This window comes from Numida meleagris, chromosome 1 (assembly GCF_002078875.1).
Source record: "Numida meleagris isolate 19003 breed g44 Domestic line chromosome 1, NumMel1.0, whole genome shotgun sequence".
NCBI classification, from domain to species: domain Eukaryota; kingdom Metazoa; phylum Chordata; class Aves; order Galliformes; family Numididae; genus Numida; species Numida meleagris.
The window spans coordinates 81,541,205-81,560,282 of NC_034409.1; the positions used below are offsets into that span (position 1 = coordinate 81,541,205).

At 38.3% G+C, this 19,078-nt stretch overlaps 1 protein-coding gene across 4 annotated transcripts in view; it reads left to right on the top strand.

Annotated features, from left to right (window-relative positions):
* F5 (coagulation factor V) overlaps positions 1–19,078 on the top strand; it is a 44,732-nt gene that overhangs the window by 17,421 nt on the left and 8,233 nt on the right. For 3 of the 4 annotated variants that reach the window (XM_021399272.1, XM_021399253.1, XM_021399263.1), the window contains 14 exons: positions 2,198–2,419; positions 3,168–3,333; positions 5,146–5,323; positions 6,330–6,432; positions 6,808–7,019; positions 7,772–7,922; positions 8,296–8,508; positions 10,366–12,262; positions 13,917–14,082; positions 15,239–15,475; positions 15,952–16,162; positions 17,132–17,311; positions 17,495–17,611; positions 18,012–18,083. In XM_021399272.1, coding sequence (XP_021254947.1) covers positions 2,198–2,419; positions 3,168–3,333; positions 5,146–5,323; positions 6,330–6,432; positions 6,808–7,019; positions 7,772–7,922; positions 8,296–8,508; positions 10,366–12,262; positions 13,917–14,082; positions 15,239–15,475; positions 15,952–16,162; positions 17,132–17,311; positions 17,495–17,611; positions 18,012–18,083 — 4,125 coding nt within the window. The other variant, XM_021399283.1, reaches the window with a different exon arrangement.

A 19,078-nucleotide genomic window follows, 5' to 3' on the forward strand; every position in this document is an offset into this window, starting at 1 on the left:
ACTTCCTGGAAGTGGAAAATCAGTTTCCATTAAATAAGACAATTAAGTGAGAAGACCGAGATGGTGATGATAGGACTATTTTGTTAGCATTTTCCCTTGTTCTCCTTTCTTCTTATCTCTGTTCAGTCCATTGAGCAAATACAGAAGGCTGTTTAGGGTGTTGAGTTTTTATTAAACGAATATTAGATAGGGTACTTAATTTCACTACACACAGCCTTCATTCTTTAACTTTGGTCCTTCTCATTTCTTTCTACTGAGGAGAGATTGGCTCTCTGAAAGAGGCTGATGATTTTCTTCCTTCTTCCCCAGTTCACTGTAAGTCAGATTGTCACTTGAAAGTAAGATTTAATACTCGACCTGCTGCTCACCTATGCAAGTGAACAGATAGGTGACATCAGGAATGGAAGCTGCCTGGGCTGTAGTGATCATGCAGTGGTGGAGTTCACACTCTTGAGGGATATCAGGCAGACAAAGAGTAAAATCAGGATGATAAATTTTAGGAAAGCCAAATTCCAGCTCTTCAGGCTGTTAGTCAACAAAAACCCCTGGGAAACTGTCTTCAAGGACAAGGGAGCAGAGCCAGTATGTTTTTAAGGAAGCTTTCGTTGGTGCACAAGAGACTGGAAAAAAGGTAGTGTTGCACCCATTTTCAAGAAGGATAGAAAGCACAACCCAGGGAACTACCAACCTGTCAGTCTCACCTCTGTGCAGGGGAAGACGATCCTTCTGGAAGCTATGCTAAGGCACATGGAGGACGGGGAGGTGATATGGGATAACCAGTGTGGCTTCATCAAGGACAGATCCTGCTTGACTAATGTAGTGGCTTCTGTGATGGCACAGCTACGTCAATAGACCAGGGAAGAGCCACTGAGGTCATCTATCTGGACTTCAGTAAGGCCTTTCACATGGTCCCCCATAACATCTTTTTCTCCACATTAGAAAGATATGGATTTGACAGATGGACTGTTCAATAGATGAGTAACTGGTTGTGAGATCATACCCAGAGAGTGGTCAATGGCTCAATGTCCAGATGGAGATCAGTGACAACTGGTGTCCCTCAGGGATCAGTACTGGGACAGCTGCTCTACTATATCTTCATCAATGATATCAACACTGGAATCAAATGCACCATCAGTGAGTTTGCAGGTGACACCAAGCTGTTTGGTGCAGTTGACATGCCTGAGGGATGGAATACCATCCTCAGAGACCTAGACAGGCTTGAGCACTGGGCCCAGGTGAACCTCAAGAGGTTCAACAAAACCAAGTGCAAGATCTTGCACCTGGGTCATGGCAGTCCCCACTACCAATACAAGCTGGGGAACAAAGGACTAAGCACAGCCCTGCTGAAAAGAACTTGGGGGTACTGTGGATGGCAAGGTGGACATGAGCCAGCAATGTTCCCTGGCAGCTCTGAAAGCCAGCCTCATCCTAGGCTGCATGCAAAGAAGCTTGGCTAGCAGGATGAGGGAGGTGATCCCACCCCTCAGTTCTGCACTGGCGAGACCTCACCTGGAGTACTGCGTACAGAGGTGGAGTTCTCAGTATAGAAGAGACATGGAGCTGTTAGAGCACGTCCAGAGGAGGGCCAGAGAAATGTTCCATCCTATGAGCAGAGGCTAAGAGTTCTGAGTCCATTCATCCCGGAGAAGGGAAGTGGGACAGACTCTTCTGGAGGGTCTGTGGTGATAGGACAAGAGGAAATGGTTTCAAACTAAAAGAGTGGAGATTTAGATTGGGTATAAGAATTTTTTATTTTTTTTATTTTTTTTATTATTTTTATTTTATTTTATTTTATTTTTTACAATAAGGGCAGTGAAGCGCTGGAACAGGTTGCCCAGAGTGGTGGTGGATGCCCTGTCTCTGGAGACATTCAAGGTCAGGCTGTACCAGGCTCTGAGCAACCTGACCTAGCTGTAGGTATCCCTGTTCATTGCAAGGGAACTGGCCTAGGTAACTGTTAAATGTCCCTTTCAACTCAAACAATTATATGATTTAAACACCTATTTTCTACTGACTGTACAGAATTTTTGTACCTGTTTTGTTTACAAGCTTCTGAAACTTCTTGTTGAAAATGCTAGTCTCAGAACTCAGAGATGTATTTAATGTTTTCAGCAAAGATTCACTTCAGACCTAGTGCAACTTAGGGAATTTGCATGTTTTGCCTGTGTTCTGAACACCATTCTCACTTCTCTTTCAGATTTAGAGGCTTGTATGTATGACAACGTTAGCTGGCATTTGATAGGAATGAGTTCTAAGCCAGAAATTTTCTCCATTCATATAAATGGCCAGGTCATGGAGCAAAGACATCACCGAATTTCTACTGTTAACCTAGTGGGAGGAGCATCAACCACAGTGAACATGACAGTGAGCGAAGAAGGAAGGTGGCTGATATCTTCTCTTGTCCAGAAGCACCTGAAAGGCAAGGAAACATCTATTTATTAGGCAGCTTTAGAGTTTTCCTTCTTTAAGTCCCAGAAAGCTTCTGTCCTGCAATGGTACATTAACTTTATTTCAGATGGTTTTCATTTCATTAAGAAACCACTGGAAAACAGGGCATTCTGTTGGAATTAGAACTGCAAGATGAATAAAAAGGCACTCTTATCTGCAGCTTTACTGCTGTGTGTAGATCCCAGAGTAGCAGTGAATCAGAACTCAAGCTTCTAAGTCTCTGAGAGCTGTTCAGATTATCACCGTTTTAAAACAAGTGAGGAATCACCTGTTTCCTGAGAAACCGAGCACTTTGAGCTATGGAGCACTCAATCTAATAAATCTAAGGAAAATATTTGCTGTTCATTGTTTGAAAGTAGTGATCAAAGTTCTGTTTGAAAGATTGAGGAGAATCTCTCATAAGAGCTGAAAGACATGTTTTGGGGGAAACTATAGAAAAAGAAAAAAAAAAACAGGCAAAAAAACTAGCTTTCTATCAATTGAACTGATATTTCCAAAGACAACTAGCTGAGAGAGCTGCTGTATTCCATTTGATTAATAGAAGCTCCTTGAAGGCTTCCCAGCCTACATGGATGCAGCCTTTTTAAGCCTGAGAAAATAGCAGTAATGAAATAAAGCTTGCAGGCAACCTTAGGTAAAGAGAAACAAGAAATGTGATTCAGGTGGTAAGAGCTCATGAAATGGAAAATCACTGTGGCACTCTGTTTCATTTAAATAAGCTGGAATGCATGGCTACCTTACTGTAAGAGACTGTGGAGACAGAGAGGTGAAGAAGAGTCGTCTGTCCCTGAAGGAACGTCGCATGGTCAAGAACTGGGAATATTTCATTGCTGCAGAGGAAGTCATTTGGGATTATGCCCCAACTATTCCAGACAGCCTTGATAAGTAAAAGAATACTTTGTCAACATAATGTGGAGTGTTAATATGAAATCACGGAGTAATTCAGGTTGGAGAGGACCTCTGAGGGTTGTCTCACCTGCATTTCTACACAGAGCAGTGCAAACTTCAAAGTCCTATCCAACTGCAAAGTTAGACCAGCTTGCGCAGACCCTATCTGATCAAAATGTCATTGTTTGCACAGCTGGAGAACCTCTTAGCCTCTCCTGGGTGCCTTTTCAACCTCCCAGTGGAAAAGGTTTTCCTTATATGTAATCAGATGTTCTAATATCAAGACCGATGGCCATTGCCACTCATCCCATCATTTTACAACTCTGAAGAAGTGTATAGTTCTATTTCCTCTGTAATCTCTCATTTGGTAGCTAAAGATAAAAATAAGATGCTCCCTTAACTCTTTCTTCTTACAACTGAATAAACCCATCCTTTCCTTGTATGTCATGTGCTTTGTCCCCCTAATCACCTTGGTGACCTTCCACTGCACCCTTTTCAGTGTGTCAGTGCCTTTCTTTTGAGGGGGAGCTTAAAGGCAAATACTTTCTTTTACCTCTAAAGGAGAGCCTAAAACATGCGGGTGACTTAGGAAATGCAGAAGGTAGCACTCAAGCCTATTTTCTAAATTGCTTTTCAATGTGAATTCTGCTGAAGTAAACAATCCTTAGAGGAGAAAGGCAATACTTCTAGAGAATCAAGGTTTTAAAAAATATTATCATGGTAAAAAATATGGAACAGGAAGAAAGAGAGGTCACTCTATAAATGACCTTTGGATGGCACCAAAGTAGATGAAATACAAGTCATATAAAATAAGCATATTCAGCTGTTCTGTTCAACTTAAGGTAAATACAAGGAAATAGGAGGAATTCTGTAATATACCTGATGTCATAGTGCACAGTGCTGCCAGTGAACTGTAGGGTCATGTAGGGTCAGTTCTGTTAGTTCCTCACTGCTCTAGCAGTGCTGATGTTGCAAGCTGATGTCCATAAGAACCTTTAGGGATTTGAGCAGAACAAGACAAATACCTTATCCTGTATGGGGCTATATACCTCCTTAGAAAATAGTTTTGACGGAACTCTGAAATACACCTCCTTTGGTATCATTTGCTTCACTCTCACTTGCTCACAAATTGTGCAGGGCAAACTTTTCTCCCTTCTATCTCTTCCTCTCCTAGTTACATGATGTCCCTCAACTGCTACAGTGCTCTGCTTTTTCTTCTTTTGTTTGGAATTTCAGCATTCAGCCCTGTTCAGTAGCCTTTTTTTGAAGGGCTAATGACCAGGAAAAACACGTTATTCTCTGTTGCTTAGAAATATTTATCCTAGTTCTGCTCAGCATTATAATGCTCAATGTTTTTAAACCTGGGTATTTCACTATTTGTTATACAGTGCTTGATTGGGATTAAGGTTATCTGAGCACTGTTCCTGGCTTCCCCAGAGTGTTTTCTACTGTAAACAGAGTTTTTTCTATATTTTTCCATGCCCTTTTAAAAGAACATTATTTTCTGTTAATTTATCTTGAAAATGTAGGTGCTACTTCAGTTTGTCTCTTTCTTGCACGTATTCTCTATTAAACTCAATGAAAGCCCTGATATTAATTGGTTGTATGTGACCCAAAACACAAATAGCATTGCAAGCTTTTTCTTATCTGATTTAGGTTAAAATTTGAGGTGAGGACCATTAGATTAACTCTGGGGTTGAATTTTGTTTCAAACAGTGAGATTTCTGCTAGTTTCTTCAGTGCCAGTTCTGTAATTGTTGTCACTATTCAAGTTTTGTTGATCCATTTGTCTTTTCCTTTATTTTTAAGACACTATAAAGCACAACATTTGGACAACTACTCAAATCTAATAGGCAAAAAGTATAAAAAGGCTATTTTTAGACAATATACTGATGGCAGCTTCACCAAACGTCTGGAAAATCCTCGTCCCAAGGAAACCGGGATTTTGGGTCCGATTATAAGAGCTCAAATAAATGATAAAGTTAAAGTAAGTACTGTAAATTCAGAGATCAATACTATAGAATAATTTTATATTGGGCAGATATGTAAGAACTAGTTTGATTTGTTGATTGGGTTTTTTCTTTTTTTTTTTTTTTTTTTTTTTTTGCCAAATCCTGTAGATAATTTAATAAATACTGGCCCTATTAAAAAGTGTAATTGTAAGTGACAGTCTTTAGGTTAAATTTTTCAACATTACAATTTTCATGATTGTACTTTAACAACATAATTCATTTACACTTTTTTTGTAAAGTATATTTGTGTGTTGACATTAGTACGCAACAAAAAAAGCTAAATCAAGTTGGACTTTTAGGGAAGTTTACATCTGAGGCTAAACCTCATGAGCCACTCATTCCTCATGTTATTTTTTTTCTGGCTGTTTTAGTCAGTGTTACTCAGTTTTCAATAGTTAAATGTTCTTTCATAGAGTTATTAAATGAAACAACAAAACACTACAAACTTGTGCTGCTGTTCTGTAGTGTCACATCCTCTTGCCCTTCTGTTGTCACTTAGTGATGCATGAATTTATCAAAACATTCCTTTTTTTTCTGGTTTTATCATGAGTAGACAGGATGTCTTATCTATTCTACTCACTTACTCCTTTGAGTCTTGGAATCTGGGAAAATATTTTCTTTTAAATCTGTTTTCTCTGGTACTGAAGGCTGTTAGGCATTTCAGTGAATAACTTCATTTTTCCTGAGGCAGTACGTGCCTAGAGGCTGGAAGAACAAATGTTTTCTAGGCAGGAGGTGTGAGAAGCTGAAGTTCACAGTGTGGGCTCTGCAAGCCGAGCGGAAGCAGGATCCGTCCAGGTACCAGCAGCATTTAGACACTGGATTTATATTGTAGAACCATATATAAAGCATCCTTTTGCCTTTTCAGCTCTTCCAGGGCTGAAACCAGGCAAATTCTACTGTAGTTGAAGCTTGGCTGTACGTCCAAAGACAGATTTTTGGAATACTAAGTGTTTCTTTTTATTTCATCTATCAATACAGATTGTATTCAAAAATAAGGCCAGCAGACCCTACAGTATGTACTTCCATGGAGTGACACTTTCAAAGAATGCAGAAGGAGCTAATTATCCTCAGGATCCCGCAGGTAAGAAATCTGTGGATCGTGTTTTGAATATCATTGACCATTGTGGAGGGTTCCACTGCTTTCAGAGAGATACTGTAAGTTGGAATTCATGACCTGAATTCTGTGCTCTGCCTCTGCTGACCTTTTGTGCTGCCTTATGGAGAAACCAAGGTAGTATCTACAAAACATTAGCAAATAACCTTTGTTTGGTGTCTTAGCTTTTTGTTCTTTCTGGTGATTTTAGAGCCAAAAGCTCTTGCTGAGCTTCATTTATTTCAGAGGTAGCTTGAAATGACGTAAGTGCACCAATTTCATTAAAAGGTGCAGTCTGGCACTAAATAAAGATCTGGCTCTAAGTTTGTATTATCTTCATTCTCGCTCTTTATTTTTCCTTAGGCAATGCCACCCAGAGTAAAGGAATTCAACCGGGGAAGACCTACACATATGAATGGCAAATTGCTAAAACAGATCAACCCACTGCACAGGATGCACAATGCATTACCCGGCTGTATCACAGTGCTGTAGATATTGAGAGAGATATAGCCTCTGGACTGATTGGCCCACTTCTGATCTGCAAAAGTGAAGCACTTACTCAGAAGGGTGTGCAGGTAACATATCTGGCAAACTCTCAGAGAGATTTTGCTCATTAATATTATTTGATCTACAGTGAAATTTGGTTTTACTCTTAATTTAGAAAAATGTCTTGTAGAGAGCAATCGAACTAATAGGTTCCTGAAGAAATTATTTGATAATGCAGTCTGTCTGCAGTGGTAAAGGAATTATATTCTGATTTTCTTAGCAAGAGTAGCATTTCTACAAGAAGTCGGCCTGATTTGCAAGTCTGTTTCTAGACTTGAAAATAAACTTTCCTGCTGCTGTTATACCTTCACACTCCTCCTTCAGATCTGAGCTTTGTAACTCATGTAACTCAACGTGGTCTGACAATCTCTGACATCACTGATTCTAGAACAACTCAGTGGTATGAAAGAGTTCTGGGACAGTTTCTCTATTTGCCATCCACTGAAATCTTGCTCGGAAAAGATTAGAGCATCGCTTTAGAGAAAAAACATCAAAAACGTTGTGCTCAGGTCAAATCAGAAGGCTAGTCCTTTTGCTAGGAGCCCATCTGCGTGTTGGTAGTACTAGTAGCTTTCTCAATGCTGCAGCACAGGCTGGTTGCTGCAGTAGAGCATCATGTTGAAGTCCTGACCCCCTATTCCCTTTCATTTAGCCTTTGAATCACACCACAATTCTGTTGTTGAACTTTATATTCCTTACACTGTGGGTAAGTAAAGTAGAACTGAGTCATTATTGTTTCTGCTCATAAAATGGAATTGTGTTTGTGCTGATTGTCTTTCAGAAAAAGGCAGATGTGGAGCAGCATGCAATGTTTGCTGTGTTTGATGAAAATAAGAGCTGGTACATAGAAGACAATATCAAGGACTACTGCAGCAACCCTGCCACTGTTAGAAGGGATGACCTCAAGTTTTATAACTCAAACATAATGCACAGTGAGTGGGATAACAAGCTGAAGATTATGAAAGTCATGTGAGACCGAGCATTCAGTGATTGCAGTTCTCAGATGTAATGCAATTAGGGATTTCTCTAGCAGGCACTGGGCTGACTACAGGCCCTGAAGCAAAGGCAAGCATTCTTTAATTTTAATACAGCACTCTGCTAATTTGGAGATACTGTTTCCGGAGCTGTAATTTCCATCCAAGTGTATTGTGGTTTTAGCTCTGTGCCAGTCTATATCTGCAAGTGTAAGCCTAGTAAACTGGACTGACATCAAAGAACAAGAGGCTTTAAAAATCTTTCACTTTAGTTTTTATATTGGTGACGCTTGAAAATATTAAGACCATCTTTATTTTACTTTCATTTTAGCGATAAATGGCTATGTGTCTGACAGAAATGAAATCCTTGGATTTTGCCAAGATAATGTTGTTCAGTGGCACTTCTCCAGTGTTGGCACTCAGGATGAGATTGTCTCTATTCGCCTTTCTGGGCATGCTTTCCTGTATCGGGGAAAATACGAAGATGTTTTGAACCTTTTCCCAATGAGTGGAGAATCAGTCACAGTGGAAATGGACAATATTGGTAAGAGGCAAGACTGCAGTGTTTATTTGACAGCTCCTCTAAGCTGTATTTTAAGCCCCGGTACATAAGGATTTATCAAAATAGAAAAGTTTTTCAGATAAACACAGTGCCAGGAAAATCTTGAATCACTGTCTGTTGCAAGTGATGTGTATGGAGTTTTGTTAGCTACATAGGTGCTTAGAACATACTTAGTTGTATAACATACTGAGGCTCTTTTAGTGATTGTTTGTGTATTTGGGCTTTTTTTTTTCAATTCACAATTAGAATTGGGGTTAGCAACAGTCATTTTAAGGTATTTCTAAGACTGTCCATAAGAACAATCCAATATCACCTTCAATGTTTTGATTCCCAGCTCTGATTCCCAGCTTCTCCATCGTAAGTAACCTAAAATAGCCAAGACTCTCAAATTACACTATCACTGTTGAACAAAGTGGCAACACGTCACCTCAGGTTATTGGTCATTTAGCAACAGTAAAGTCTGCCACACTGAATCAGGTCACTAGTCTAACGATATCTATCTCAATATCTAACTATGATCAATACCAGACCTTAAAAAAATAATAATACAGTTCACGTAGTCCACATTTAAGGAATTACCTGTGGAAGGACAGAAATTTTTTCCTCATTGAAGATTCTGAGTGTCCAATGATTATCTTAAAACCCCACAGTATTTAGGCATCTTTATTTTACTCAAAATATCAGTGAGCTTTTTGGTTGTGGTTGTATTTTTTTTTTTTTTTAGCTTTTTTATATATTTGGATAGTTATTGATTCTTTGTCCTCCAAGCTTGCTTTTTGGTGATCTCGCAGCCTCAAGACCTTATCAGTTTAAATATACGTTAAAGGGTTTTTTAATTATTGTTCAGGACTGGGGAATCATTAAAACTCCATCAGACTTGATAACAACTTCCCGAGCAATGAATTGCACTTCTGCTTGGTTGTGGTACGCGATTTGTTTTTTTCCATCTAGGCCATGTAAATTTATTGTTGTTAGAAATAGGGAAAACTAGGTAGGTTGCTTTAAACTCTGGTAAATATAAAACAAAAAGAACCCAACAATATGTGATCTTTTTCTTAAAAGTTTGTCTTTTTCAGACTCTATCTTTCTATCTTCTGTCACTTCTGCTAGTTCCAAAAGCAAGTATACAACAAGCAAAGAACTTGATGCCATTTAAGGAATCAGATTGTACTTTATTCCCTACAGATCCTAGTTTCAAATGGAACACTTCATCTTCTAATTTGAAGGTTTTAGTAATTCCTCCATAACCTAATCATTTAGATACTGAGACTGATAGCTTAGCATTTGTGTACAGATTAGAAACTCAAATTACTTTATTATTCTTTTAACGATCATCCTGTATGCATTCAAAAGCTTTTAAAATACCGAGTTTGTCAAAGGTTTGTCTACATTGTCTTACAAAGCGCTTTGTTTAGAATTCTTTGTGTGTGGCAATAGATACAATACCAAAAACAGATCAAAATTAATACTTTATCTCGAAAGATTTAGAGCTGGATCTCAGATTTCAATATAGGATCTTTCCTATAATTTTTTCTTCCTTTTTCATATTGATCTTTTTCATGGGATATGTTTTGTCTCATGTCCTAGGTATACCTTAATCTTTGGAGAAGATCTCCAGTTCTTTTTTTTTTTTTTTTATATGGATTCCTGATAATTTATATGCATTAATTATTTTTCATTGCAGTGGAGCTCATAGGAAACTCAGCTGATGATTTGCACTCTTCTATAGCAGGTGCTGTAGAAAAGAACCTAGCAATTTGCCCTCACTGTTCATGTGATAGGCAGTATTCACTCCCATAAATACCACATGTTGGAAAAACATTTTTATTTTGTTTGCAGGCACTTGGCTTTTAGCATCCTGGGGTGCCACAGAGATGAGTTATGGCATGAGACTGAGATTCAGAGATGTCAGATGTGACTATGAGGATGATAGCTCATTTGATGTTGTGGATTTCACAAACACCAAGACTGATAAAAAGGCTCTTTCCACCTCAGTTGAAGAAGACGTGGAAGTAGAAACAGAGGAAGATGATTCAGAATATCAGGATTTGCTGGCTTCTTTTTACTCCATCCGAAGTTTGAGAAATCCCGGAAAAAATGAAGAAACACAAAACCTTACAGCACTGGCCTGGAGACAATATGAAGACGTTGATACTGCAAGTTCTAAGGTGGCTGTTGACTCAGATCTGACAGTTACAAATGGTAGTAAATTGACAGAGTTCTTAAAAACTCGTATTGCTCCTCCTCTCCAAATTGAGGCTGAAACATTCCAGTCAAATTATACATCAGTCACAGCAGAAGAGTACGTACTTTTAGCTAGCGCAAGTGATGGAAAGCCTGACTTAATATTTGAGAATAGAAGCCAAAGCGATTATGCAGTAGATCATAGTAGTATGTCTGGAGGTGAACACTTGCTGAGCAATGGAGAAGCCCATGTGAGAGCTGCAGAAGAGCCTCTGACTGGTGGAAAGGACAGTAATTTTTTTACTGAAGAACATCAAGAAGAAAGCACAAGGAAAGGAAATAACAGCAGTAATAGTAAAAGGAAAAGGCGAAGCTCAGTGGCCATTAAATTTTACTCCGTCCAAAAGATGAAAGCCCTTCTAAATTACGTAAGAAATAAAAATATCTCCTTTTCTGACAAGACAAATATACCTAATTCCATGCAGCATACAGAGAACACATCCAGCATAGCCACTGTGGGGGATGGCCAGCATCTGAGTGATTATGATGATGATCTGGAAGAGGAAGAAACTAAGGGGGGCAATGCCATGCATGCTGGTAATTTGACACTTGAGTTGGAAGCCACTGTAGAAGAAAATGAGACTAATGCATCCAGCCTCTCTCAACTTGAGCTATCCAAAGATAAACAAACAGATTCTTTTTCTTTAGATCATACATGGGGCAATATAAGACCTAATTCAAGCCCTGCATTAGTGAAGAACTTTCTGGAAGCATCGTTGCCCAGGTCTGTGAAGTATTCATCTAAAATGACAGATGAGGAATGGAATTTGGTGTCTGCAAAGGGGAGTCAAAGACTGGAGGCAAATTTAGACAAATCTGTTAGTGGTAAGTTGAATTATAGAGGCAGAAATGGTACAATATTCCTGAATAAGAAGCATATGAAGAAGGATGAAGGATTCTCACGTCTAATGGGAGAAAAACATAAAGGCAGCCACATGCACCCACCTCTGAAAAGAAAGGAAGGAAACAAGAATGATACTTTGAATACATCCGGAACCTTTGTCAAGATCCGAAGGAAAAAAAAGGAATCTCGAAAAACTACTCAGTTTTTGAACCCAAGGAGTAAAAAGCCCGAGAAATTCACCAAACCTACTGAAGAGTTTGGCCGCGCACTGTTTCCGGGTGAGGCCAACCACATAACACTGCCATGTTGCACTAACACCACAGAGTCACCCAGTAAGTCCAACCATGGAGAATTGCCAGGTTATACCCAGCAACTTAAGCCATCCATTGTCATTGGGCTTCCCCATGAAAATGGAAACTATGAATACACTTCAGGAGAATATTACAGTGAAGATAGATCGGGTGATGAATATGAATACTATTATGTGAGCTTTGATGACCCATACATGACAGACCCAAAACTGAATGTCAATGAACGGCGTAACCCAGACAACATTGCTGAACATTACCTGCGTAGCAGAGGGAATGAGAGGAGATACTACATTGCAGCTAAGGAAGTCTGCTGGAACTATGCAGGACTTAAAAAAAGGTTTGGCTAACTCCTTTACTTTCATTTTGCACATTATTGACACTAGCAAAGTGTTGATTCTCATGCTGATGAATTTAAAAGCATCTGTAACCTGCGGTGTGATTTCAACATTTCAGTTACAGGACTCGAGGAATTTTCCATGGGAGGTTGGAAACCCCTTAGAATGACTTATAAGTAAGAGTAATGCAACTAAGAGCACTTTAAAGAAAAAAAAAATCTTTTGTAGTCTCACTAAAAGCAGTCTTTAAAACAGAAGTGGAAAAAAACCTCTGTCATTAATTTCCAGTTAGTTTTGGTGCTTGAATGACCTGTTCTACACCCTCCTCGAGTTCTTAAATTCTGTAGTAGAGACTGAACAAAGAGAACTCTTTGTATAAAGGTTTCCCAGGTATTAAACGGTGTGACTGATCTAATACAGAAAGGTTGTGCTTATAGGCAGCATGAAATTGCACCATTTCTAGCACTAGCAAGAAGTGGTTCTGGTGTTTCAGTTCTCTATTATAAAATTAGATATCAGCACTTACAAGACTGTAGCAGTGCAAAGTGCTTAATCGTACAGGTGATGGAGAATGCCTTACATTTAAAGTGAAAATACAGCTGGATGAATTATTGCAGTGTTGTTCCTAGTGTTTAGAGAAATCACAAAATGACAGGATCACAAAGCCTTACACTGGGGATTTTTGTTATATTTTTTGACAGTGTCTCCGTGCTGCAACAAAAAAAGTATATGTGACTCATGAAAGACTCCATACTAAAAGTTTATTATCTTGATTCAGCCAAATTAAGATCACTACTTACACTGCAATGCATAGAATTCCTAGTCATTTTTCATCCAAAAGCTGATGTGATTCTTGAATGAAGAAGACTAGCCATAACTTCAGTTTTCATCTGTCACTACAGAAAATTCAGCTCTGAAATATCTAATTTTTCAGGCTGAATTTCCAATATATTTGAATGAAATGTTTCCCATTTTTTTCATGTTCTCCAGCTTTACTTCTGCTTCATCTCAATCTGTGTAAATGGCACTTGCAAAAATGGCAGAAACCACAGAGTTTCTCTGCACGCTTGAAAAAGTAAAGAAATCCTTATGCTTAGAACTGCCTGCAGATCTCTCCCTAGTGAGGTTTGTTCTCAGCTGCTGTGATGTTTACGGTTCGAGTGAAGTTAACAGTCTATGGCATATACAGTCTCAGCATGTTAAAGAGCTGAAAAACAGCCTTTCTTTGCGTTAGATTACATGGATTTGGTATCTGTTTTTGCAGAAGTAGTAATGAGACAATTTTTATAGGGAATGATGTTTTATCAGAATAATGGAGTCCTAGTGCTTCTATTTCAAATCTAAATAATGCTTCAAGTGCCTAACAGCTAGTTTGTTCTTACCATCTCTGTTTTTACAAAGTGCAGATATAGCTGGATGTAGAACATGTTTCTGTTAGTCTCCCAAACTGTAGAACTAGAAGCAATTGAACAATGGAGGTTATGATTTTCAGAATCATCTGACATTTCTGTCAGAAATAACAATAAAAGAATAAACATTCTTTACATTTCTGTGTTTATTCTTTACGTTCTAAAATGTTGCTGTTGTATGAATACTAGACTTCATCAGGCCTATTTCCAGTTCACTGCGTGTTTTCTTTTGGGGGTTTCCTTTCAGTACGATGATGTATGACAAAATCTGTAAAGATGGCAGCACAAGAAAGGTGATTTTTCAAAGGTACACAGACAGTACCTTTACAATTCCTCAGGATGAAGGCGAATATGAAGAACATCTCGGCATCCTGGGACCAGTTATCCGGGCTGAAGTGAATGATGTAATCCTAGTAGGTCACTGTTTTTTCAATATATACACAAGATGGGATTGGTGATCTTACAGTGTGACATAGAATGGGTCTAAAAAATGCAACAGATTTTTAAAAGATGATAGAGGAAACACATTTTTCAGAGGTAGACATTGCACAGTGGACAAAAGAGCACAGTGATATGTTGTTTCATTGAAAGAGCAAGATTGTCTTTTTCCTACTTATTCACACTTTTGTTTTCCTTTCTTGTATTTCCCACCATTAAATATCAGTTCAAAAATTAGATTTAAGTTTAGCATTAAAAAGTTTTCTTAAACCCAAACTCCACTGAAATTATTACTTTTTATGTGAAAATGGATCATTTTTAAAAAGTATTTAGAAGATTTGTATTCAAGATGAAAATATACAAATACATATGTCCAAAACCTGTATTGTTTTCTGAGAACTTCTGCTCTAAGTGGATAGGTTAATTGTAAGACAAACAAGAATGGAGAGGAACTGTATTTCTAGTCATCCAAGAGTATATTTCCATTAGGAAGCACACTGATGTAGAGCATCCCTGCCTTCTTCACCCTTCTCCATCTATCTTCCAACGCACCAGCATGGATTACATAGAGCAGATCTCATACTTTTTCGCTTATTTCTGTGAGTGATGTACAGTAGGAACACACTGAGCTACATTAAAAATACAAGGAGGGAAGAGTCTATTTTAGCTTGCAAACATCATCTTTTAAAGGAGGTAAATATGGAATCTCCCTTTCCTTGTGCTTATCTGGGACAAGTGTGACTGACACATGCAGAAGTCTAATGTTACTATTTGGTTATCTTATGCCCTTTATTATGACCGTGCAGCTGAACATAAGTAGAAGCTCCCTATCCCACTGCTTGCTGTAAATAAGCATTCCCTGGAGTGAAGAGCGGCAGCAGGAGCCTGGACTCAGTAGAAGGCAGGGAGATGGACTCATGCTTCCCAATGTTTAATTATCAACCTGCATTGAAAAGTATGACACTGCATGGAGCTCTCAAAAGCTATCGTTACCAGCTTTGCTGTTGACTATGTGGCCTATGGTCATTATACAAATGTTGACCATGGTTTGAGGTTACTAGAAGGTATTACATAGGAGCTTTGGTTTAGGCCCAAATTTGCTCAACAGATTTTTTTTTCTTCTTTTTCTAGGTTCATTTTAAGAATCTGGCATCCAGACCATATTCCCTCCATGCCCATGGACTTTTTTATGAAAAGTCCTCTGAGGGAAGCACTTATGATGATGAGTCTAGTGATTGGTTTAAGGAAGATGATAAAGTTCAGCCAAATAGCAGCTATATATATGTATGGTATGCAAACAGGCGATCAGGACCACTGCAGCCAGGAGCAGCTTGTCGGTCCTGGGTCTACTACTCCGATGTAAATCTGGTAAGGAAATCAAAGTAGAAGTGATAGTGTTGCTGCAATTGGTCACATAATCATAGAGTTGTGAAGGGATCTCTTGATATTATCTAGTCCAATCTCCCCATGCCTGCTCTGGTATGATCAACTACAGCAAGTTGTCCGGGACTACATAGAGTCAGATTTTGAATATCTCCAAATGATGTTATCGTACAGATGTGGAAATGTAAGGTGCTGAGCACTTTTTAGATAGCTGGCCTGACTTTTGTGTGTGATGTTCCCATGTGAAATTTAATCTTTTATATTCAGTTTAAAGAGGATATAAACTGTTGATTAATTTAGATTAGGAAACACTAGTAGATTGAGGTGACTAAAGATACAGAGAACTAGAAATTCAGGTCCCTTCTGTTACATTTTTAGGACCTGCTGCCTTTCCATAGAATGTTTTTGGCATCTTTTAGGAAATCCATTCTTCTGTTTAATATGGGTTTACTACCTTGTAGGAGAAAGATATGCACTCAGGTTTGATTGGGCCAATACTGATCTGTGAAAAAGGAACCTTCAGTGCATCAAACAACAATGCAACGAACACCCGAGACTTTTTCCTGCTTTTTATGGTCTTTGATGAGGAAAAGAGTTGGTACTTTGACAAACGCTCTAGAAAGCCTTGTACTGAGAAGACCCAAGAGATGCAACAGTGCCACAAATTCTATGGTACTTATTTCTTTTTCTCAAGTATTTATTGAGGTAGCGGGAAAGGTGTTGCGGAAGGTATCTCAGCTCACTGTGCTTTTGAACAAATGTAAATCCTGCATGTCAGTGAATGTTTTTTTGCTGTTGTTGTTTTCCATTGTACCCGTAATAGTCATAGTTTTATAAGCAAAGATTAGCATTGACTGGAAAATTGTTGTTAAAATGCAGAAAGGATATTGACCTGAAACTTTCGAAAGGCTTTTCAATTTAAAACAAACAAAAAAGCATACTGAAAAAAAAAAACCCACCAAACCACTCTTTTCAGCAAGAGGCTATTACTCTGGAAAAGTGAATCTTTTTGCAAGAAATATAAAAATACAATAATTCAGCAAATTAACTAGTTCTGCTGAAAGAATTTTAAGCAGTTCTAGGACTTCATGTACTTCTGTGTGGATACAGAGATTTGTTTTATATGTAGAGTGGAGTAAGCGGCTAAGTGTTGAGAGGTAATCTTTTGTTCTCTTGGAAATAAAAGTTTTTTCAGTCATTACTGAAATTCTATGAAAATCTACCCAGTATATGAGCTGTCTTGAAGAATCTGATATTTGCATGCTGTGAATCATATAAGTAATCATATTTGAAATAGATGTGTTGAGAAGTTGGATATGCTTTTGAAAATGTGATCACTAAAATCATTTATTGATCAAAGGTATAAAATGAGGCAGAATACCCCCTTGTTCTCCTACCTGATAGACTGCAAGGAAACTGTGCTTAAACATTCTGGTGAGGTCCCTGGATTGCCTGAATCGATGGTACATAGATTGTAGTGTGTAGCACTTCAGACTGGAAAAAGTGATGTTTTTCCTGATTATATTAAATATTTCAATAAATACTTCATTAAATATTTGACTTATTTTAATAACTACTTTCCTGCATTTTTGAAGATCTGTTTTGTGAAGAGTTAACCATTCCAGCAATGTTTTTTTTCAGCCATTAATGGGATTACATACAATTTGCAAGGCCTGAGGATGTATGAAGGTGAACTCGTCCGATGGCATTTGCTAAATATGGGCATGCCAAAAGACATTCACGTTGTTCATTTTCATGGACAGACATTCGTAGAACAAATAGAGCGAAAGTACCAGCTTGGTACATACACACTCCTTCCAGGTAAGTATCAGAGTAAATTCTAAGAGTTGATCATTACAGTCATACCAATGTAAATGTGAACATAGAGAAATTTTTCTGGATCAAGCCGTAGTATGATCTCTGGTTTAACATGCAGCCTCACTAATGTCAACCTTATCATAACACTAACACTTCTGATACGTTTTTTTCTTCCATTTCTTTAAGGCTCATTTCAGACAGTTGAAATGAAGCCACAGAGACCTGGCTGGTGGCTTTTGGACACTGAAGTGGGGGAATATCAGCGAGCAGGAATGCAGGCATCCTATTTGGTTATAGAGAAAGGTACTGAATTAAGGTATATTTTTGGCTAGGGGAATCAAGCTATAAAGTCATCTCTGTCCTTTCAGGGTCACTGAAAATAAATGTGGGAGATTGCTCTGCAAAGGATCAAAATGTGCTTTCAAGGAGGGCATAGAGTGATTACTGTGAATTTATTCTATAAGAAAAAATATTCAGCCTTTAGCATACTAGCTTTGAATTCATTCTTTTTCTCACAGTGACCATTAGATTAATCAGTTGAAAGAAACTGCAGAGATTTATTTGACCTTCTCTGGGAAAAGAGTGGTGAAGTTACAGTATTATTCAGAATTGTTTTGAGCAATGCTGTCTTAGAACATTCCACCAAGATATACACTGGATCTAAGCCTTCCTTTTAACAACAAACTTACTGTGCTCTCCCCAGAGTGCAGGATTCCAATGGGTATGGCAAGTGGAGTTATACTTGATTCGCAAATCAACGCTTCACATCATATAGGTGAGTTAATAGTTGAAAAGGTCTGAGCACAATACTGAATATCACCAGTGAAGTGCTGCAGTTCCTTTTTTTTTTTTTTTTTTAAATCTAACAAGATCAGTTCAATAATGAATGACCTGTCAGGTTAAAAAGCTCTCCAGTTCTGCAGAGACTGTGACCTGTACTAGATAGCCCTCATCACTGAATTCAGACACTGTCATGGGTTCATGGGTCTTCTGTCAGCACCATAAGCCTGAGAGTCAAGCAGTCCTCTGTCAATAGCCTGCTGGATGACCTGGAACAAATCTAGCTTCTTATTTTTATCCTCTGGGTTCCCCATTTGAAAATCAACAGGAAGTGTTCAAAAAACTTGTGAGGTTTGCATGTGATATGAGCTGTCAAAGTGAAAAGTGCATTTGTATTGAAAGATTTGGGAAACTGGCATCCTGAATGATGACAGACTTTGCTTTACCAAGTTTATTTCTGATATGAAAACAGTATCATTTTCTAGAGAAATTGTTAGGATTCTACATAGACAGTGGTAAATGAAGGTGTATATGTGTTGCACAAACATGTAGAAACACATCCTTTCCCTTGAGATGACAAATAAATGACTTATTTCAGATAAGTTTTTGCCATGGATGTAATTTCATTTCTTCTATCATGCCCCACCACCCCTCCTGCCCCCACAGTATTATGGAGGCTTGAAAGCTGTTTCATATGTATTCAACATCAGTTGTTAACATGAAAACCTCTTTATGCATAGAGGAGCTCTCTACCATGAATATAGAGAATGTCTCTGATCCTGCTTGCAGCAAAAACTTATTTAGCAAACTCTAGACCCTGATCCCAAATCAGCAGAGTATATTACATACAAGGCTGTTATTTTTAAAGATACTCCTCTAAGTACAAAACTTAGTAGGGTAATGACTGATTTGTGGTTGCTGATAGTGTCCAAATTATCCCAGATTATAGTTTTGAAGTCTCTTCAGTTCCTTTTCCCCTTCTTCTTCCCC